General features: G+C 39.9%; 1 protein-coding gene across 2 annotated transcripts; it reads left to right on the top strand.

Annotated features, from left to right (window-relative positions):
• The first annotated feature begins 2,967 nt into the window (after window positions 1-2,967).
• UBXN8 (UBX domain protein 8) lies at window positions 2,968-21,735 on the top strand. Of its 2 annotated transcripts, XM_045535834.1 has the most exons (8): window positions 2,968-3,072; window positions 5,827-5,949; window positions 8,424-8,497; window positions 9,145-9,267; window positions 11,652-11,783; window positions 13,825-13,866; window positions 18,424-18,498; window positions 21,489-21,735. In XM_045535834.1, exons 1-8 carry the CDS (start codon window positions 2,985-2,987, stop codon window positions 21,654-21,656), a joined length of 825 nt encoding a protein of 274 aa, XP_045391790.1. In that variant the 5' UTR covers window positions 2,968-2,984; the 3' UTR covers window positions 21,657-21,735. The 2 variants fall into 2 exon arrangements, with proteins under 2 accessions (XP_045391790.1, XP_045391791.1); XM_045535835.1 differs by lacking the exon at window positions 11,652-11,783.
• The last annotated feature ends 1,711 nt before the right edge of the window (window positions 21,736-23,446 follow it).

Below are 23,446 nucleotides of genomic sequence, written 5' to 3'. Positions count from 1 at the left end.
TAGCCCAGGCAACAGAGCAAGACTCCATCTCAAAAAAAAAAAAAAAAAAAAGAATATTACCAGAGAATGGTCCAAGATAAACTATCTAGACTTAACAATCTCTTCCTCATATACCACACTCAAGGAGTGTTCGTCAGATTTTATTGTGAGAACTGAGACACCTGTAGTTTATAGCTTAATTATCACCATTAAGAACCAGGAGCTCTATATCAATCAACTGGATATTACTGTTTGTTCCAGGAAATTCTTGCCCACAAAGATAGGCTGTAAATCAATACATACTTTCATTACGAGATTTTGGAACTACTTCAAAACCCATTTATGAACAGTAGGTTGCTCATTTGGCTGCAAAGTGCTGAGAAGTTGAGTAGATCACTTAATTGGGCAATCCCTTCCTTCTCAAAAATGGGGCCAAATCTGTCTCCAATTCCTTCACCTTACTGGGTGTACCAGTCTCAAACTTACTATGCTATGAACTGTGTCCAAACCCAATGAGATCCCCATATTGAAAAGACCACCTTAAACCACTCCAACTAGACTATAGAACCCTGTAAAACAACCTTGACCTCTCCGAGACTCTACTAAGATTATGTTACATAAGCTGGAGTAGTCAGGAACCTTCACTTTATGGTACAGAGATTCACTGGCGCCATCAACAGATTAAATTAGGTAATACAGAAAGTCAGGGAGGAAGAAAAAATACCTTAAGGAGGAAATGATACCAAAATTAAGATTGTAAGAACTGTAAAACTTCCTTTCCTGTCCTCATTCTCATGCATGATGAACACAAAATATGTACAAACAGCAATGGGAACTTCTGAAAGAGTCAATATAGCTAATTATTTAATGGTATGTCACCTTGAGACAGTATAGGGACAGGACTCAGGCCTCCCTTTGACCAAGGGAGACAAACATGGGGCCACATGACCTACCCTAATTAACTGAAAAAGAATAAAAACAAAGGAATCCTAGCTGCCAGAATTCAGCCCATACCCATGTAAGGAAGGGACCAAACCCTCTGTCTCGTGAGTAATGTTTTTCAGGGCCACTGAAGCAAGACATTGACACAAGATGTTAGGCACCTGGGTGCAGAAGAACCAGACCTGCCCAGATCCAACTACCTCAAGCCAGAAGAGACCTCTCCCCTCCCCCACTCTGACCATACACTGACTTTTCCCTCATTATAATCTCATTTTAATGCTAAAAATCATGCCCAGGGGTGGAGATTTAACATACTAATGAGAGAGGTGATGCATGAAGAAGCATATAATGGAACTCTCCGGGCAAATGAAAGTCTCCACCTCTACATGCATACATATCACCCTTTTCCCACCCAAGACCTCTTTAAAACTCTTCCTGAACGCCCTGCCCCCGGGGAGCCAGCGGGACAACTCTTCCTCCTGTGTTGTCTCCCATGTGTTGGAACATAAGCCCCAAGAAAGCCTTGCCTGTGACTCCCACTTGAGCTCTTGTTAATTTCTATTACATAGCCAGGCGAAGGGCCTGCGTTGGTAACAATGTTATAATTTATATCTGCAATCTCCAACCCCAGGGCCGCACCCGGGTATCGGTCTCTGGCCTGTATCACCGCCAGAACTCCGCTTCCCCCGCCCCTAGGCCCCAGTTGTGGAAAAGTTGTCTTCCATGAAACTTAGAATCACTGCCTGAGCTCCACCACCCCGCGCCCCCTCACCTCCCTCCTCCACCCTCGTGGAAGAATTGTCTTCCATGGAACCAGTCCCCGGTGCAAAAAAGGTTAAGGACCACTGATTTATATTACTTCACCTTTACTGATCTGCAGATTGTATCCTTATATTTTGCAGCTTCACTTGGAGGATACAGTTTTTATCTTACGAAAGAAAGCCCTCTGTGGGCCCAGCTCCAACGTAATTCTTAGAACCCTCATTCAAGCTTTAAATGGTAGCCGTATTTTACCGGCCGGTAGTTCCTCTGCTCCGTTTCCTAAACTTGAAATCCCACTCTTCCTTTTGGATCCCTGCATACATTCCTAACTTTTCAACACAATTTAGGCATGATCTCCTTCAGGAAAGCCTTCCGAAGCCTCGTGTAGCACCCGGTTCATACCCTTATCACAGCACTCAGGCACTGTATTGTATTTATCTCTTCACGGGTTACCTTCCCCATGAAGCTGAGTTTTCTTGAAGGCAAATTCAATAACTTGCATATACTTGAATCTCCCTGAGTTCTACAGAACCAGGCAAGTTGTGGGCCTCAATAAATGTTTGATAAACTAAATTGAAGAGTGAGGCGGGAGGACGGATGGGTGGGTCCGAAAAAGGATTTCAGAGTATGAAATCTTGCAGGGCGCGGCGACCTCAGCAGCTTAACTGAGTTGCAGGTGGGCAGATCCGCCACAGAGGTGAGTCAGGGGATGGCAATGACGTCACAGAACTAAGGCCAAGGTTAAGTCACTAACACGTGCAGACAAAGCTGGCAAAGGGTACAGGGTCTCCCGGATCTGGTATTAGGGTGTGGGTGGGGGGACGGGTGTTTGGCGCGAGGCCCCACTTTTGAGTTGTCTGACCGCGGAGGGGGCCGGGAACCGTTAGGGAGACAAGGCAGGGCTTGGGAGCCGGGGTCCGAAAGCCCACAATCACCCGCTACGGCCACAAGGCCAAGGGGCCACACTGCCTCTTCACAGCGTCACCCGCCAGGGCACTGTCCCTTCCACGCCATTTCACTCCCGAGACTCTTTCCCACGGTCTCCACGGGGGCAGCCGCCGCCCTCCGGGGAGCCACCACCCTAGAACGCCATGTGACTTGGTGAGGTGACTCGTATTCCTTCTGAAACAAGGCTACAGGGGATGAAACCAGAGAATCTTATCTCAGTGTGACCAACGACCCGGTCTTAGTGTCCGCGCCCCCACAACATTCCTCCGGTGACAGAGGGCTCCGCTTCGCCTTCCCCGGGGAGGCGCGACCGGAAGGGGCGGGCCTTCCGCCCGAACTGGGCTTCCGCTACCATGGCTTCTCGAGGTGTCGTGGGCATTTTCTTCCTCTCTGCTCTCCCCCTCTTGTGTCTGGAGCTCCGGCGTGGGATCCCAGATATAGGTGAGTGCGGATTTTCCTCTCCTTGGCCTTCGTAGCCGGGTAATTTTCACAGGAACCTTGCGTAGAGTTGCCGCCTCCCTGGCCGCGTCGCCTCTGAGCGGCTTTACTACAATTCCCAGACTGCATCGCGCCCGCCCCCCCAGGGCCGGCTCTACTTCGCGGAAGAACCCTGCGCCCCGCCCCCAGGTCGGAAGGAGTTTTGGGTGCGGGGGCGCGATCATAGTGCTTTCGCGTTGTGATGAGCGCTCAAAAGGAAGTAGCCAGATAGGATGAAGATTTTTTTGAAGAATTTAGACCGAGATTTAAATGACGAGGAGTCAAACCCGTGACACGCCGGTGGAGGGAGGGAGGGGGAGGGAGGTATGTACTAGGCAAAGGGACTGTGACATGTTAGAGGAAAAGGAGGAAGGTCGTTGAGGCTGGATCAAGGAGAATCTAACTCCCTCAAGGAATCAGATGCCCAGAGATGTTACTTGGAATAAGAAACAAAAAGAAAATGCTTTTAAAAAAGACTCTCCGGAAGCTTTCTACTCACTTAGGCTATATTGGAATGTAACAAGACCATTCATTATTCAAATGATGGGAATGTTGAAGTCAAACTCACCTTTTCCAGAATTCACCTGTTCCCTTCCCTGTACAGATCCACCCCTACTCTGCTCATTCTACTCCGCACTAATATTTGAGTCACCAAAGAGAAGGTCTTTACTGAGGGTTGCAGATTTGTTCCCATCATCAGCTCTGCTCACAAAGAAATGCACTCCTTGAGGGCAAGAGACCACATCAAATTTGTTTTTGTATTCCCAGCTCTTATCACAGTGTCTAAGAAAACTAGGCCAAGAGTTGTAGAAAGTACCAACATCCAGGTATTAAATTACTTTTGTAATGGCCAGAGATACCCTAGATTTGATCATGTGTTGTATGGAACAACACCTGAATCAACAGCTAATGCTGTCACGCTGGATGACAGAAAAAAAAAAAATTTCTTCTCTATACAACTTTAATTTGCTGGGTTTCAAAAATTTCATTTTACATAATATGTTTTGTGTTAGGATATAAGTTTTTATAATTTCCTCTTTAAGCTTTAGTTAATTGACTAATTACCCCCTGATCACATTGGTAAGATGGTTCCTCTGTATTTCTGCCATGTAACTTTTTTTTTTTTTTTTTTTTTGAGACAGAGTGTCACTTTGTTGCCCGGGCTAGAGGGAGTGCCGTGGCATCAGCCTCGCTCACAGCAACCTCAAACTCCCGGGCTTAAGCGATCCTACTGCCTCAGCCTCCCGAGTAGCTGGTACTACAGGCATGTGCCACCATGCCCGGCTAATTTTTTGTATATATATTTTTAGTTGTCCAGATAGTTTATTTCTATTTTTAGTAGAGACGGGGTCTCGCTCAGGCTGGTCTCGAACTCCTGACCTTGAGCGATCCACCCGCCTCGGCCTCCCAGAGTGCTAGGATTACAGGCGTGAGCCACCGCGCCCGGCCCGCCATGTAACTTTTGAAAATGAAAAAATGAAACAAGACTAAAAACTGGAGAATAGAAACCATTTTTAACCCAACGTTATATCTTCCCTTCCTCAACATTTAGCAAATTGTATTACATAAAGTAGGTACTCCTTAGATTTCTGCTGATTTAATTTTCACCTTGGTTCTTTTTTTTTTTTTTTTTGAGACAGAATCTCACTCTGTTACCAGGGCTAGAGTGCCATGGCGTCAGCCTAGCTCACAGCAACCTCAAACTCCTGGGCTCAAGCCATCCTCCTGCTTCAGCCTCCCGAGTAGCTGGGACTACAGGCGTGTGCCACCATGCCCAGCTAATTTTTTCTGTATATATTTTTAGTTGTCCATATAATTTCTTTTTTTGTTTTGTTTTGTTTTTACCCCCCCACCCCAGCTAATTTCTTTCTATTTTTAGTAGAGACAGGGGTCTCGCTCTTGCTCAGGCTGGTCTCGAACTCCTGAGCTCAAACCATCCGCCCGCCTCGGCCTCCCAGAGTGCTAGGATTACAGGTGTGAGCCACTGCACCTGGCCCAGTTGCACAATTTGTGAGAAATAAGAGAATTATATATCCTGAAAACTTTTCCCAGTAATGACAAATGATGAGTTTTAGTTCCCAGAGGAGAATATAGTTGGGCCACTGTATCCATGGGTTCTGCATCTGCGGATTTAACCAACTGTGGATTGAAAATATTTGGAAAAGTTCGGGTACGGTTGCTCAGGCCTGTAATCCTAGCGCTCTGGGAGGCAGAGGTGGGAGGATCGCTTGAGCTCAGGAGTTCCAGACCAGCCTGAGCAAGAGCAAGACCCTGTGTGCAGAAAAAAATTAAAAAGAAAAAAAAAGAAAACATTCGGAAAAACAAAAATTGATGGTTGCATCTGTACTGAACGTGGACGGTTTTTTTTCTTGTCATTATTCCCTAAACGATACAACTAGTTATCGTGCCATTTACATTGTATTAGGTATTATAAATTATCTACAGATAATTTAAAGTATGCAGGATGATGTGTATAGGTTGCATGCATTTACTACACTATTTTACATAAGGGACTTGAGTATACGTGGATTTTGGTATCCATAGGGATCCTGGAACTAGTCCACTACAGACACCAAGGGACCACTCTGTATCAACCAGATAAGACAGATGGAAAGATTAACTTTTATTATACTTTTCTAGTACAGATAATCTTCTACTGTGTTATTATTAGTATTAAGAAAAGTGTTTTTAATTTTAATTTCTTCTTTTATTTGTAAGGAATTAAAGATTTCATTTTGCTGTGTGGCCGGATTTTCTTACTACTTGCTCTTCTTACTTTAATTATCTCTGTGACTACCTCATGGCTTAACTCATTTAAATCTTCCCAAGTTTATCTGAAAGGTAAGTTTATTATTTATGTTAACCTTTTATACTTTTGTACTTAAATTTCTTTATTTATTTTAGAACTTTGCACAGTAAGAACTATTTTACCATTAATTTGTGATGTGAAGTTGCAAGGAGGAGTAATTGTTACAACTTTAGTCATGAATGTTTTGAATGGACTATAAATCCTAATTTTTTCATGAGAAATTGTACATTTTCCTTATATATGTTTTTTTCAAACTGTATCATTTCTAAGTTGTTACATTGTAAGTTTCCTGATTTTAAATTGAGTGTTTGTGCCGCTTAACTACTGGTTGATACCTACAGTTGATAAACTGTTCTACAAAAAGTAAATTTATCTACCATTAATCTCTGAAGGCTTTGCATCCTAATTCTTCATTCCATCCAAGCAGTTTTTCTTGAAGCACCTATGTCATGTGTATAGTTAAGTGCTTTTAATTTTAGGAAATCATGCTTGTTTTTATTTTTGTTTCCTTTTTGATAAGCAAAAAGTTTGTGAGTTCTAGAAGCCTTTTAAAACAATACTGTACTTAGCCTCAGAACAAATGAATCTTAAAACTAAAAGCTGTGTGTCTTATATATGCTGTTAGGAAGAAGCTTGCCAGTAGTGAATTTGGTATATTGTGTTTCATTCTACTGTTTGTTTAAATGTAAGTAAACGCAAGGAAAATGAGCAGTGTTTAATTTACAGCCCTTTCAAATTAACTATGAATAAAACCATAATCCTGAAAGATTATACTGTTCAACCCAAACACAAAAGACAATGTGGATGCTTGAAGCTCTCTCAAATCACAGATTTTGGATTTTGTTTTTCTTTCGGTAAGTTATTTGATCTCGTATACTTCAAATGACTCAGTTGGAAAATTAAACAAGAACATGGTAATTTCTCTTAGGAATTTTGTGTTAAATATATTCTGATATCAGGAAGATAGTTGCTACATACATTAAACTAGCAGGTCAGGTATTCAATTCCATGTTTTATAAAAAAGAGAAACTGTGCCCTTGACACAGTTTCTGTACTTTAAGTTGTACCTTCGTGTTGTTGGAGTACAAGTCACTTGGTACATTTATGGGTTGACAATTCGAGGCATCCCCAAAGGCTAACAGTGTCTAGTAAGTAATATTAAGAATATATATAATGCCTAATTATTGTCAGATTTTCTTCGAATGAGTAAAAAAACCAATTTGTTCACACACTATCTTCCCTACTGTCATTAGATATCGGGATGTAAAGGTCTACAAGATGAGGTGTATCAAAAGTGCCTAAGTAGTCAGTTCTCAGTGGCTTTAAAGATTATCCCTTGCTATTGATTTATTTTAAAAGTAAATTCTTTGATTCAGAGTCTGGAAGGAATCTTAAGATCACTGAGTCTGATCACGCAGCAATTTAGTGGCCCAGTTGGGCCCTCTGATTTCCTGTTGGGTTACTGCCCTAATCTTAGTTTTATAAACTTAGGGAAATATTTACCGCTCTAGAGAGAAAGTTGTCAGTAGAAGGGCATGCTCCTATTCAAGGAGCAAAGCAGTTCAAAGGATATGTTTTCCCAAAGATGGGTTATTCCTCAAGGTCTTATCATGTCTGGTTCACTGTTAATATTTGTGAGCCATTTTGAATATTATTATTGCTATATTAGAAGATTATTCTTTAAATGTTGTTTCAAGAATCGAGCCACATACATAAATGAAACTTACTATACCAAGAATAAAAGAGTCCACATAGCAACAAAATCCTTTGTCTTGACATTCAGTGGATTAATAACCGAATATTGGTTCAGTCATTAAAGGAGATGCCAAGCACACCCCACCTTTGGGGACCAGGCATATTGCTTTCTCTGCCATGTCCAATGGAATGGCACTGCTCATGCCTGCAGTGCAGCCTTCCACACTTCATGTGCAGTAATGGGCTTCTATGCCAAGCCGTGGAATTGCTGAAGCCCTGTTGGGCCTGCAGGATAAAACCTACCAGAACATTCTAGAAGCTTCCATAGCAAAACTATTACAGTTGTCCCTCAGTATGCATGGGGGATTGGTTACAGGACATACTGAATACAATGTAAATGCTACGTAAATAGCTGTTATATGGTATTATTTAGGAAATAATGACAACGAAAAAAGTCCATACTTGTTTAGTGAGGACACAGCCATCAGAGACCTAACTACATTTTCAATCTGAAGTTGGCTGAATCTATGGAACACTTGGATACAGAGGGCCGACTGTACACATAGTATTAATATACATCAGAGAATTTTTGTTTCAGAACAGAGCTTTTATTATGGATTTGCTTGTGGATTTCCTTGTTTCAACTGTCTGTATATATCCCATTTTCATTACTTGAAAAAACAGAACCTTTTTTGAAGGCTTTTCATCATTCCCCAAATGTTAAAATCTACAAACTATTTTCAGAGAAAAAAACCATCTGACCCATTGATACTTGGGAATTAAAAGACACTTTTCTGTTTTGATGTCTTAGAAGAAGAAGAAGAGAAGAATGAGAAAAGGCAAAAACTTGTGAGAAAAAAGCAACAAGAGGCACAGGGTGAAAAGGTAAAGCATATTTTTTCGAGAGTATATAGAGAGAATACAAAAATATGTGGGGCATTTAAAGTTAAGCTTTCTGTGTTTGTGCACTGAAAATACAACTAAAGAATATACAGTCCCATGGCCATACAAACATAAATATAGAACATTTGTTTTTATTTACATTTTGTATCAATGCAAATTCTTAGAGAATAATGCAAAGTGGAGGATGCTAGTTTTTTGGCAAAACTGAATTAATGGCTGGGTGTGGTAGCTTGTGCCTATATTCCCAACACTTTGGGAGGCCGGGGCAGGAGGGTAGCTTGAGGCCAGGAGTGTGAGACCAGCCTGGCAACAGAGGTAAGACTCTGCCTCTACAAAAAATTAAAAAATTATCTGGGCATGATGGCAGGTGCCTATAGTCCCAGCTACTTGGGAGGCTGAGGAAGGAGGATTGCTTGAGCCCAGGAGTTCAGGGCTGCAGTGAGCTATGACTGCACCACTGCACTCCAGCCGGGGTGACAGAGTGAGACCTTATCTAAAAAAAAAAAAAAAAAAAAATTAGCGTGAAAACACAATTTCCTACCTAGTTCGTATTTACAACTTTATAGACAATGCCAATTTGGGGGAATGTTAATATATAGTAACAACACCTAATTTGTTTTTTTAAATAGGCCAACAGATACATAGAGAATGTTTTAAAACCTCACCAGGAAATGAAATTGAAAAAACTGGAGGAGCGCTTTTATCAGATGACGGGTGAAACCTGGAAGTTAAGCAGTGGTCACAAACTCGGGGTTAGAAAATATTCTTATTTTATATTTTGAATCCTGTTATTACTTCTGTTTCCTTTTACATGTTTTGATTTTTTTAAAGTTGAAAACGATGCTAAGCTGCGAGCAGTCTGTTTTTAAGAGTCTTTACTGATAGTGATTGTATATCAGTTTTTATTCAGCATATTTGTATCAAATGGTTAAGTGGTTTTTGGTGCCTAAAGAGCATATAATTTGGATCGTAGTTTTTGAGAAAACTGTTGAATGAATCACTGTTTCCTCGTGTGAGAAAATTCTGCTCTTTCCTCAAAGTAAGATCTTCAAGGTATTAAGCTCATATTATATTCCTTATATTTAGCTTCTGTTTTTTAAAAGTCAAATTAGCCTTTGACTATTTTGTCCTTTGGCATTGAATATGAATTTTGTTCGTTGCTAATGGAAGTTCAACATTTTAAGGTTTTTTTTTTTTTTTTTTTTTTACCAAGGAAAAGGAATATCCTTGAAGATGTTAAGTTTTAGAATAACTGGCCAGAGATTTTATGTGTGAATCCATTTCTGTCCCAAAGACTTTTTTGACATTTTGTTTTTTGCTTTCTGTTTCTACTTTGCCTTTCACCATCTTGTAAAGAAAATGATCCAGTCAAGGTAAATGGACTCTTATAGTGACCAGAATCAATTTGAACTCATTATGTAATGGGAAATATGTCATAAAATGACCAAGAGTAGGTAAGAAAATGAATGTGAGAGATGGGCAACATAAAAAGCAGCTGTTCTAGGTAGTAATTTCACTTCTGAGTTGAGTTTGTCTTCTGTTCAGTGTTGTGGCTGGTAGACATTGACAGGTTGATGTTAGCCTGACAGATCTCTTTCAGAAGTGGTCACAGTGGTGGGGTACAGTGGTTCACGCCTGTAGTTCCAGCAACTCAGGAGGCTGAGGTGGGATCACTTGAGACCAGGTGTTTGAGCCCAGCCTGGGCAACATAAGAGCCCTGTATCTTAAAAAAGAAAAAAAAAAAAGAAAAAAAAAGAGTAACAGGTATGGTTATGTGTACCTGTGGTCCCAGGTACTCCAGAGGCTGAAGTGGGAGGATCACTGGAGCCTAGGAGTTTGAGGTTGCAGTGAGCTATGATGGCACCACTGCACTCCAGCCTGGGTGACAAAGTGAGGCCCTGTCTCTTAAAAGAAAAAAAAGATTGGTCACAATGTGAATTAGTCATTCTTCCCCTTACTTTTAGGCTATGTCTTCATAGTACTATTAATACATACTTTAACCTGATTAGTAGGGACAACAGAAAGTTAGGGACAGGGTAGACCATTGGTGTCATTATGACTCAAGATTCTTAGGACTGTCAAAGAACTTCAGAATCAGAATGTGAGAGCCGAAAGAAAGTGTATCATCAACTCTAGTGCTGTGGTTTGCAATAAGGCAGCCAAGGCTTGGCCAGTTAATTGTTTGGCATTGAGATCTCTCTTTTTAAAAAATAAAACGGGGTCTCACTATGTTGCCCAGCCTGGTCTAGAACTCCTGGGCTAAAGTGATCCTCCTACCTCAGCCTCCTGAGTTGTTGGGACTACAGGCGCACACCATGCCAGGTGGCATTAAGATCTCTTCATTCCCACTCCCTATGCTCCTTCCTCCAAATTTTTTTAGGATAAAGGAATGGTGAACATTTTAGTCTGATAAAGAGAACTTTTTTCTCTTAGAAAATCAGTAGCTATGGAAAGAGGAGGGAGTTACTGAACTAACAAGCATATGTTTGAGATTTAAGTAAAATAATTTAAGTAAATTATTTTGCTAAGGAAAAGGTTTTGGTAGGTAATAAAGAGTCATCTTGATGATTGCTGGAATAAAATCCTTTGCCTCCTAAAGTGATTAATTAAAATGCAAGTTCAAAGTTTCAATTTGAAAAGTAAAAAAAAATTTTTTTTGAGACTAGCCAAGTGCAGTAGTGAGAAGGGGAGAAAGAGTTTATATATAACAAGACTCCAAGACCACAGTCAGCTGTGGAAGTTTTGCATTATCACATACGTAGACATATGTTTTCACATAAGGTTCTATTTTCACAGTCTTTTAAAGCATAATCCCTTGTACTGCTTTGCTTCCTTTGCATATTTTCAAGGTGTTTTCTTTCTTCCATGCTACTGAGAAACTTGAGGGTTGGTTAAAGATGGAAAGGGCCCTGTATGTAGCCTTTTGTCTGTCTTCAGTAAACCCCAGAACTAGATGTGGGTAGTTCCTTCCAGACATTAGGCTCCATGTTTTCTTGTTTAAGGAGATAATGCTTTAATTTTCTGGGTCTCATAATGGCTTGCTTAGATTTTTTTTTACCAAAAAAAATAACCATTTTGAATAGAACAAAGTCTATAGAAAGCATCTCTTTAGAAATTATTTGTTGTTTTTGACCAGGGTGATGAAGTTTCGGTGCTTGAATGTGCAAGTCAGACATCTTCTAAAGCATCAAACAGAGAAGTAGCAAAGAGACAGAACTTGCCTAAGCCTTTAACTGGAGTGTCTGCTCAACAGCCTGCGTGGAAGGAGGTTCAGTACCTTATGCCTGTCCCTGAGTTGTAGCCGGGTTCTGGGCGAGGCGGTGTATTGAGTGAAGATCAGGACTGGCTTTTCATCCACATGGTGCCTTCCCACCACCTTACTAAGTGATTGCTTTCATGAAGAATTACTTACCTTGGCCGGGCGCGGTGGCTCACGCCTGTAATCCCAGCACTCTGGGAGGCCGAGGTGGGAGGATTGCTCAAGGTCAGGAGTTCGAGACCAGCCTGAGCAACAGTGAGACCCCATCTCTACTAAAAAAATAGAAAGAAATTAACCGGACAACTAAAAATATATAGAAAAAAATTAGCCGGGCATGGTGGCACATGCCTGTAGTCCCAGCTACCCGGGAGGCTGAGGCAGGAGGATCGCTTGAGCCCAGGAGTTTGAGGTTGCTGTGAGCTAGGCTGACGCCACGGCACTCTAGCCCGGGCAACAGAGTGAGACTCTGTCTCAAAAACAAACAAACAAAAGATTTACTTACCTTGTTTCATATTAATGTTTGGAACCAAACTTAGAGGGAAGCTAAAGATAAATGATAATAGGTTTAGAAAATACTCAGTTCTTTTTGAGGAAGTCATTTGATTATGTAGATAGGAAAAATATAATGTTTACTAAGGGAAACATTCCTAAGAGGTTAAGATATTATTAAGCCATATATTGTGAGTGTCTAATACCTGTTATTAACATGAGTATATAATTTTCCTCCCTGGCCCTTTTGCAATCCGTCACTTTGGAATAGTGCCCAGGTTTATTATACATGCTTTCCTTTCAAATCTTTAATCCCTAAATTGATTCCGGTTTGGAGCTAGAAAAGATTAGAAATAAGAAATCTGTTTTTACTGACTCTTAGGGAATGCTGGGAGGCTGTCTAGTCCCTGAGAGCAGTTTCTAACACATTCCTTCTCCATCTGAGATTTCCTGGTCCCCTAGTGGAGATTGAGGATATTGAGGATAGGAATCAGGTTATTGAACTATTATTAACATTTCAAAAATGGGCTAACAAAAAATTCAAGTTTCTTTGCTTTTTGTTAATAACACTGTCTCATGCTGATGGTAAATTTTGCTTGACAGTCACCTATGCTTTTGATACCAAAGGAAAACAAATGGATTATTAATATTTAGTAAATGAAAGTAGTGTTTGTTAGATAAGATATAATAAAACATAGAGTCTATACTATTAAAAAATAAAGAGTCCTTCTAAGGTGAAGTCGTTGGTAACCAGTATTTTAGTAAGAGAAAATGGTCTGAATATCCAGTTTCTTACTAGATTAACAGAAACAGGGAAAGTTGAGTAACTGACAAGCAACCACGGTGAATGGTGGCTAGCAACTTCCCAGGAGCATCAGTGAAGAAAAATATATATTCATGTTAAAATGTGTGTATCAAAGCACCTAAATAATTTGGGGGCCTTACTGCACTTAATTCATGTTAATTTTTATTGTCTGTTTTTATATGTGTGTGTATTTTTTTTCTTTTCTTTTTTTTCTTAAAGAGACAAGGTATCACTGTGTTTCCCAGGCTGGACTCTAACTCCTGGCCTCAAGTGATCCTCCTGCCTAAGCCTCCCAAGTAGCTGGGACTATAGGCATGAGCCATAGAGCCCAGCTTGTTTTTTAACATTTTTCCACTGCTTCAATTGAACAGCCTTAAAAAAAAAAAAAGAAAAAAATATAGTACATTTTTTATATACTGTCTTAGAACATCATAAAAACAAAATTCTTTAAATGTGTATAGATTGGTAGCTGTCATCTCAAATCCTATCTTTGTGATTTATTGTTAGCAAAAAGTTGCTTACCAAAAAATTGTTTATTAATTGTAAAGTCTTTTAAATGGCCCATTAATTTTAAAAATGTTTATTAATTGAACTGTCATTTTCATTGTAAACTTTTTAGAGATGTATATTGAAAGAAAAGATGTCATTAAGCTTAGATGTATCAAAGCTCTATATTGAAAGAAACTCTTCTCTTTGAGATTCTTTTGCTTCTTGAAAATGTTTACATTCCTTTCACCAATACTTACTTTTCTTTAGGTTTTTGATTTACCTGAAGAACCATCTGAAACAGCCAAAGAAGTAAGCTTTTCTTTTCCTTTGAAAATTAAATTTATTTTGTCTTTTCTTTAACATTAAGTAATTGTATCCTGGTCCAAACTTGGGTTTAGAAAGAAAAGATAGCATAATTGTTCATGTCTTTGTGCTGTAACTAGGTCTTGTTTTGAATTTCTGGAAGCCTGCCATCTGCTGAGCTGTCTTTTACAGCCACTGCCTCAGGCAGGGGATACATATGGGCTTTTCCAGAACTGCAGATCAGCACATGAGTTACTTATTAAAACAGAATCAAAATAGGCAGATGACCTAAAATTGTAGTTTTCCTTTTCAAAAGAGAAAATGAAGACTGCAGCTACCTTGTAGATGTTTGAATTTAAGGATGGTTTGCTGTTTGGGGGGCTGGGGTGGGACTCATTCCCCATTTTGCATTGAGCTGCCTTCCTGCCATGGCCAGCTCAGTTACAGCCACTTCCCTAATGTACGGGGAGCGCGTGTCTTGAAAGCCATCGAGTCACTTAAGCAGTAAACCCAGAAGCAGAGCCCTCATAGCCTGCCATTACTTAGAGCTCAGCAACTGTTACACTCTTTGGAAACCATTTTTGAAGCAGCCATGGAAGCAATTGGGAGGGTCTCATCTTTTGTCAACACATTGGTAACGTTTAAGTTTAATATAATACCCTGGATATCCGAGGAAAATCTGAAAGTCACACAAAGACAAGGAAGTGTGCAATCCAGATACCAAACCCCCAGGAGAAAAACAAAAAATTTTTTAAAGACTTCTAATTCCCCCGTTATACCCAGCAAATTCATGCCCACGACATGTCTGTCCTGATCCTCACTTCTCCTCAAGCTCTGGGTGGTATCCATGACAACCATTTTATAATACAGGAGTAATTAGCACATTGACTGCCACACTAGAAAAAAAAATTTTCCCTTGGGGCCACGGTGTTTTATTACAAAAATAGAATAAAAACTTTGAAAACAAAACGATCCTTTCTAATTTAAGGAAAAATTTGTTATTTTTTATTGTTTTCTGTGCATGAGTTATACGCAACTTGAAAAATAGTTCTCGAAGCTTCCAAGGAGAAGAGACGTATGAGTTATATATACTTCATGAGGCCCCAGGCTCAAAACTAGCATTGAGTTAAATACAACTCACATGGCAGTTCATGTGTTAAATACAGCTTAGGTTTGACAGGGAACGCCTTTTATGAACTTGCCCTGGCTTTGAAGCATATGATATTATTCCTGTACAATACAGTTGTCACTCAAGGTCCACAGATGATAGACATGAGGTTGTCGGTGAATCCCCTGAAATTGTACCTTTTCATGATTGTAGGTAGAAGGACAATGTTTTTCTTTAGATTCTCAGGTTTGTGTCCCTTGAAAGGTTACAAAGCCTCTGCAATAGACAGACTGGTCTTGTCATTGGCAGGCAATGTTTTCATTTTGTTATTTATTCCATTTTGTTTCCTTTCTACCTTTTCCTATACTTGATAGATGACATTTTGTGTGATACTCATTAAAGCATATGTCCGAGTGATGGAATTTTAGAGTGGGGGAGGGCCTCAGAAACTATCTCATGCCATCTCCTCACTTGAAGTTGGTTGAAGCCACAGGCAGGACGAGTTTCTGGGGGACCTGGTGGTAGAACCAGGGTTAGAACCCAGGCCTCTGGCTGTAGCTAGGACCTCTTAGCCACTCTATAAACAATACTGTCCCAATTTCCTTCTCCCTCCTCTGATTTTTGGTTCTGTCTGCTCTGTTTTTGATTAATGAAGTCAACAAAATGTGATATACCATAGTTACCCAACATTTGGGGATGTTCATCCTTGTGAATTATGGAGTTACATTCTTTCCGGCTTTCTGCAAGATACTATTTCCTATTTGTTAACTTAACAGTTTTGATCCAGTATCGTAATTGTTACATGTCATATAACATAATCAGTACATATCATCATACATATTTAAGCCTGCTCCTACCATAACAAATATATTTCAGTCCCTAAGCTATGTAACTGGTCTTTTTTTTTTTTTTTTTGAGACAGACTCTCACTCTGTTGCCCGGGCTAGAGTGCCGTGGCATCAGCCTAGCTCACAGCAACCTCAAATTCCTGGGCTCAAGCAATCCTTCTGCTTCAGCCTCCCAAGTAGCTGGGACTACAGGCATGCGCCACCATGCCCGGCTAATTTTTTCTATATATTTTTAGTTGTCCAGCTAATTTCTTTCTATTTTTAGTAGAGACAGGGTCTCGCTCTTGCTCAGGCTGGTTTAGAACTCCTGAGCTCAAATGATCCTCCCACCTCGGCCTCCCAGAATGCTAGGATTACAGGCATGAGCCACTGCACCTGGCCTATGTAACTGTTTTATGAGTACATATGTAAAAGAATAATTTCCCTTTTAGGAATACTGGAAATGATAATTTTTAGGAAATTCTCTATTTTCTTATTAAGATTAAACCCATTAAATGTCTGATATCACCCACAGAATAGAGAGACATCTTTTAATTCTGTATTGCTAGGGGAAGGGATTAATACTCATTTTAAAGATTATCAGAACTAGATGAAGCTTGCACTATACAGATGTATGTTTCTGTATATGTAGTGACTATATAATGAGCCACATGAGAAAATTCCTGTTATCCTAAAATCCTGCTGGGATTTAGGAGCAGACCCTTCATGAGGGAACTAATGAGTAACATGCATTTCTAATGAGAGAGGGTCCAAAAAATAATGCAATTCTTATTTAAGCAGTAGACCCTGATGTATTCAGTGCGTGTACATATTTAGTATTGTAGCTATCTACAGAGTTCTAAAATATTCATATGGTTAGATTTTTTTCAATGAGAGGAAGAAATAACTCATGGTAGTCCAGAATTCTCAATGGAATATGCACCATATGTTACTGTTCCACTTTTAAGTTGAAAAGACAGTCACCATAGAACATAGAATTTTAAGATAATTTGAAGGTAATTTTGTTAATCATCATAATTACTATATAACCACAGCCAACTATTTGCATTATTGTAAGCTGTCTTATTTCATCTTAAGGAGTAGCTGGGAAACAAATTTTAATTTATTGCTGCTACTTTTAAATTAGATTTCACTTAATCATCTGTGTTTGGGACACTGATTTTCTTTCCAATTTGAATTGCAGCCCATGCATTTAATCCATTCCTACAGCAGCCGCTACACTGTCGGTAACGTTAGGAGAAATTGCACAACCAGCCCTCATGGTAATAGCAGCATGATTGCTAGATTTCGAACAATGATATTTAATTTCACTCAAGTATTTACCTAATCATAATGAAAAAACATTAATGCACTATCTTTTAATACTAGTTTCTCACAAGGCAGTTGGCTTTAATTCTCCTATCAGATCATGGCAGTAAACAAAACCTCAGTGTAAAAATTTTATTGTTTCTAAAAAATAAGCAGAATTGGCTTTTAATCTGTGATTCAGTTCTTTTATAATTCTGTGTTTTACTATAAAACTTTTTTTTAGTAGAAATAATAGCACTGCAGTGAAACTTACACTTAACAAGGCTCAACATTACACTGATCTGGTTGTGAATCAAATTCCTTAATCATTTGAGAGGAAATATTTGCTTTCATAGCTTTCCTGAGATGGGAGGTACTGCTCCAAAACCATCATTTTATACATAACATGGTGCCCACATCACTCCCAGGACAGCTAATGATGTTAGTTATAAGAAAGGATTTCCTAACAGGTAAAAAATGAACATCAGAATAAATTGCTAATTCATCATCTTCTTCTTTTTTTTTTTGAGACAGAGTCTTGCTCTGTTGCCCTGGCTAGAATGAGTGCCGTGGCGTCAGCCTAGCTCACAGCAACCTCAAACTCCTGGGCTTAAGCTGATCCTACTGCCTCAGCCTCCCGCGTAGCTGGGACTACAGGCATGCGCCACCATGCCCGGCTAATTTTTGCTATATATATTTTAGTTGGCTAGATAATTTCTATTTTTTTAGTAGAGACGGGGGTCTTGCTCTTGCTCAGGCTGGTCTCGAACTCCTGACCTCGAGCGATCCACCCGCCTCGGTCTCCCAGAGTGCTAGGATTACAGGCGTGAGCCACCGCACCCGGCCCATCATCTTCTTTTTTTATAATGCTCTTTGATACACATGCCTGGGAAGACACAGAGACAGTGTGTAGCCTACAGTGATAGAATGGATGGGTGGCTTCTTGTTTCCTTCCAATCTTAGCATGTGAGGTGGCATTGGGTCTTCTTGGTTTGCCAGGTCACTTTTGAAGCCCAGCTGTGATCTGGATATTATCTGGGCAGACAGAAGCATCTAGTCTCTAGCGTCCTCTTTGGAAGGCTTGGTCCCTGACCTCAGTCAGTGGGAAGATGTTTATCTTCCCATTTTGGAAGAATTATTTCCATGTTTAGAGTGAATTTTTTCTGGACCTTGATGTTGGTCTACTACTCTCAGAGCTAAATTCCTCCAAATCTCCACGAGCTTTTCTAAATAATTACAGGTGTTTCCTAGGAGCAGTCATTTTGGAACTGCAAAGAGCAAGTGGATTGGAATTCTCATCTGAACAATTTTATTCCTCAGGTAGTTACTGTTGCTCTCCGATGTCCCAGTGGGCGTGTCCTGAGGAGAAGGTTTTTTAAGTCTTGCAGTTCTCAGGTAAGTGGGGAAATTCTCGTAATTTGAGAAATATTTTTGTTGATTTTGGCAATAGTTTATTCACATGCAGTGGGGAAGGTATTATCACACTGTCATCTGATACTCCCGTCAGATGAAGATAAAGGGCATTATACGTACTCTTCATTGCAGAAATTTGGATAACAAGGTATACATCTATGCTGCTTTGCACTGTGATCTCTGCATTCAGATTTTGTTCTTCCCTTTGCTGTATTTTTCTTCTTTTTTTTTTTCTTTTTGGTTTTAATTACATTTTCACAGTTTTGTGGGTGAGATGCTTTTAAATCCATAGGAAGCAGCCAGTATTTAGAAACAAGACTGTGTTTGTTAGTGATAATTTGGAAAACATGGAAAAGTAGAGTGAAAAAGAATTATATCTGCAATGTGAAGCCAAAACCAATTACTAATATTTTGGTATATTTCCATTTCTAATGACATTTAAATACATAATCATATGTGCATTAAAAATACATGTAAATAATCTTCTATCCTGATCATTGCATTTAACCCTCTGTGATAAGAATGCTTTAAGCCCTAATGGAAAATACTGATGGATTTGACTACATAAAAATTAAAAATTTGATAAAGAAAATGTTCATAAAGTTAAAGACAAATTTGAAAAAACTATTTTACTGTTTAGGTATGATAGTCATTTTTTATAAGGCACTTATACAAATCAAGGAAAAGATAAACACCTTAGTAGAATGGCAGAAAAAAACATGGATATCAGGATTTTCTAAAGAAGACCAAGTGACAGATAAAAATATGAAAAAAAAAAACTTTGACCTCAGAATCAATGAAATGCAAATAAAATGGGACACCATTTTCTACTTATAGTACCCAAATTTGGCAAGTGTGTGGGGAAAACAGGGATTCTCATAACTTAATATGAATGTAAATTGAACCAGTGTTCCTGTAGGAGAATTTACCATTATGTTTTTGAAATATTTAAAAATATATCTTTTGACCCAGTAATTTCATTTGTGAGAATGTGTTCTATGGAATGACAGATGTTCAAAGGTATAAATGTCTGTTTCTGTAAGGTTAAATTAAGATATAGCCATATGTTAGAAAATTATTGCGCTTTAAGTATGATGACATAGATGTACCTTGATTACATGGAGCATCAGCAGGTTCTTGCATGGTGGCTGGCGGCTCAAGTCAGGGATTACCTGTATTTGAAATAGCAGCTTCCCCCAGAATATTCCTTCATCCATCTTTCTTGCTAAAACAACAAATCATCCTTTGTTTAAAATAAGCATTTTATGTTTCAAAGTAGGCACTGGTTTTAGGCAACAGTAAGTGGAAATTTTGATCATTACTATGGGAATCTTCCTGACAGGAAATGTTATAAAAGTATAGGAATGGTAGCCAGGTGTGGTGGCATGTGCCTCTCATCCCAGCTACTTGGGAGGCTGAGGCAGGAGGATCGCTTGTGCCCAGGAGTTTGAGACCAGCCTGGGCAACGCAGCAAGACGTCATCTCTAAAAAAATAAAAAGCAAATTATGGGAATGGCCCATTGGAAATCAGGCCATCATAAGACAGTCTCTGGAGCCTGGACATGTCTATTGTGACAAAGTACAAATTTCCTGAGTGATTTTGATGTTGACTATTAGTTTAGATTTTTTGTTTGTTTGTTTTGGAGACTGGGTGTTGCTCTGTCACTCAGGCTGGAATGCAGAAGTGTGATCATAGCTCACTGTAGCCTCAAACTCCTAGGCTCAGCCATCTTCCTGCCTTAAAGGCATGTACCACCATGCCCAGCTATTTTGTATTTTTTGTAGCGTGGGGGGGGTCTCACTATTGCACAGGCTGGTCTACAACTCCAGGCCTCAATCCTCCCACCTTGGCCTCCCAAGTAGCTTAGAATTACAGGCATGAGCCACCACGCCTGACTTAGTTTAAATTTTTTTGTTTGTTTGTTTTTGAGACAGAGTGTTACTTTGTTGCCCTGGATAGAGTGAGTGCCGTGGTGTCAGCCTAGCTCACAGCAATCTCAAACTCCTGGGCTTAAGCAATCCTCCTGCCTCAGCCTCCCTAGTAGCTGGGACTACAGGCATGCGCCACCATGCCCGACTAATTTTTTCTATATATATTTTAGTTGGCCAGATAATTTCTTTCTATTTTTAGTAGAGACGGGGTCTCACTCTTGCTCAGGTTGGTCTCGAACTCCTGACCTCAAGTGATCCACCCACCTCGGTCTCCCAGAGTGCTAGGATTACAGGCGTGAGCCACTGCGCCCGGCTAAATTTTTTTTTTTAATTTTTAATTTTTTTTGAGACAAAGTCTTGCTTTGTTGCCCAGGCTAGAGTGAGTGCCGTGGCATTAGCCTAGCTCAGAGCAACCTCAAACTCCTGGGCTCAAGTCATCCTCCTGCCTCAGCCTCCCGAGTAGCTGGAACTACAGGCTTGCGCCACCATGCCTGGCTAACATTTTCTATATATTTTTAGTTGTCCAGCTAATTTCTTTCTATTTTTAGTAGAGACGGGGTCTTTCTCTTGCTCAGGCTGGTCTCGAACTCCTGACCTCGAGTGATCCTCCTGCCTCAGCCTCCCAGAGTGCTAGGATTACAGGCGTGAGCCACAGCGTCCGGCCTTGGTTTAGATTTTGATCTAAATAATTTCTTCCCCAAATGCTAACCTTTTATTCTCAACTGGTGTATTGAATACTTTTTCCATTCCCTGTGTATGGGTGGGGCTTTCATAACTGTTAAACGAATGCTGTGCAGAGGTGCCGGGGAGGCCCCATGCCTCCTCTGAGACAAAAGGTATTAAAGATTATTTGCATCTCCAGATTGGTGGCCAGCTATTTTCTTTTAAGCTCTAGAGAGTTTCTCTGAAGGGTGTGAAAGTTCTGTTTCATTACTCCTAGGGACATGATTTGACAGTGACAGAACTGTAAATATTATGGCGATCTAGAGGGGACACTGTGTGTACAGTACTTGATAAGGACTAAGCTCTTTATCTTCTAGGTCCTACTGGACTGGATGATGCGACTTGGGTACCAGACGTCCCTTTACAGCCTTTCTACTTCCTTCCCCAGAAGGCCTCTGGCAGTGGCGAGAGGCTCGTCACTGGGGGACGTGGGGATTACTGTGGACACGGTGCTCAACGTGGAAGAGAAAGAGCAGAGCAACTAGGAGAGTAACGAGAACCACGTGTTCCACATAAAATCAGTTATGCCGTGACCTTACGGGACAATAAAGGCTTCACATTAAACTTGTGCCATACCTTGATTGAGCCCAAAGCAGTGAACACTTTTAATGTTGACATTGATGGGAACATCCAGCATAAAGGATTATTCTCTGCACATAATGATCTGTGGACTGTGCCATCTTACAATGTACTAGATGAGAATGAGGTAAAAATGTATATAGTAAGTGCATCAATAATTTGCATTTTTCCCAGCTGACGTCATTTCTCACTGTGTTAGAAAACAAAGTCATAGAACCTTGGTTTCTGCCTCTGTAAGCCGTCTTACCACACAGTGAATATTTCACAATTCAATCAAACTTCTCAAAGTGTTCTAAGTAGTAATGTTTATTCTGCTGTAGTTCTAGAGTTTAAAAAGAATTTTGAAAGCTCTTTATGGCTTTAAAGTTCTTTTTGGTACGTATGTATTACACTTAACTAATGTTTGCAGTTTGTATAATTTTGCCTTGTATTGTAATATTTACAAAGTTCCAAGTGGATCAGTATTTTTATTTTTATATATATATAAATGGGGGGGGTGGGAGAGAGAGGTGGGGGTCTCACTGTGTTGCCCAGGCTGGGTGGAGTGCAGTGGCTGTTCACAGGTGTGATCATAGCTCACTGTAACCTCAAACTCCTAGGCTCAAGTGACCCTCCTGTCTCAGCCTCCTGAGTCACTGGGACTGTAGGTGCACACCACCATGCCTGGCTAATTTTTCTTCCTTTTCTTTTCTTTTTTTTTTTGAGAAATGGGGTTGCCCAAGCTAGTCTCAAATGAAATAAAACTGTGAAAACACACCAGGCACAGGGGCTCATGCCTGTAATCCCAGCATTTTCAGAGGCCAAGGTGGGAGCGTCGCTTGAGGCCAGGAGTTCGAGACCAGCCTGGGCAACATAGCAAGACCTTGTCTGTACAAAAAATAAAAAAATTAGCCAGGCCTGGTGGCGTGCACTGGTAGTCCCAGCTACAATAAAACAAAACAAAACAACAAACTATGAAAGCATTAAAATATAGGTGAATTTTTAAAACTATATCTGATTATTTCCTTTTCCTGATTATCTGTAATGGTATATTCATGCATTATAATATTGAGTTCAAACTCCAAGTGTGTATAAAAGGTTCTTAACTTTGTTGTAGTCACTCCCTTTTTCCACGTTCTACTTTAAAAGTCTGTTCATCTGACTCCAGTATGTGTTGCCCTTTGTACCTCTTCTGTAGAATTTATTACACTGTATCTAGGCATGGTTTTTTTTTTTCTCAAATAGGTAATTACTTAAAGGCAAGGACTGTGGCTTTTTTCCCCCTCTAGAGGTACCTACTATATTGTAGATGCTTAATACTTATTTGGAAATAAACAATAAGTCATCTCAAGCTTTAACTTCTTTTTTGGTCTCTACAATATCCCACTTTCAAATAAATATTTTTCTGATTCTAGATTGATTAATTGTAAAAGTGTTTCAAAACTTTACAGAGTTACAAAAACAAAATTAAAAAGTCACCCCTAAACCCAATACCCAGAATTAAGCTTGACTAACACCATGGTTTTCTGTCTTGCCAGACTTTTCTATGCTTGTGTATGAAAAAAAGAAAAAGACCTCGACATTTTTACACCCTTTTTTAAAAAAAAAACTGGTTATTGTGAGAGCTCCCAAGTAATTATGCCACCTAGATGTCACAGCTGCGAGGTGGCCGCAGTGATCCCACCTCCTGGTGTTCATACCTGTGTGTCGTCCTCTC

This window comes from Lemur catta, chromosome 22 (assembly GCF_020740605.2).
Source record: "Lemur catta isolate mLemCat1 chromosome 22, mLemCat1.pri, whole genome shotgun sequence".
NCBI classification, from domain to species: Eukaryota; Metazoa; Chordata; class Mammalia; order Primates; family Lemuridae; genus Lemur; species Lemur catta.
This window is presented reverse-complemented; position numbering and strand designations above follow the sequence as displayed.

What these genes read in the sequence shown, in the direction of transcription:
- UBXN8 (XM_045535834.1), top strand. Translation starts at nt 2,985, where the DNA reads ATGGCTTCTCGAGGTGTCGTGGGCATTTTCTTCCTCTCTGCTCTCCCC. An exon ending in TTCCCAAGTTTATCTGAAAG is followed by an intron (nt 5,950 to 8,423) that starts GTAAGTTTATTA and finishes TTGATGTCTTAG; the next exon opens with AAGAAGAAGAAGAGAAGAAT. An exon ending in AAGAGGCACAGGGTGAAAAG is followed by an intron (nt 8,498 to 9,144) that starts GTAAAGCATATT and finishes TTTTTTAAATAG; the next exon opens with GCCAACAGATACATAGAGAA.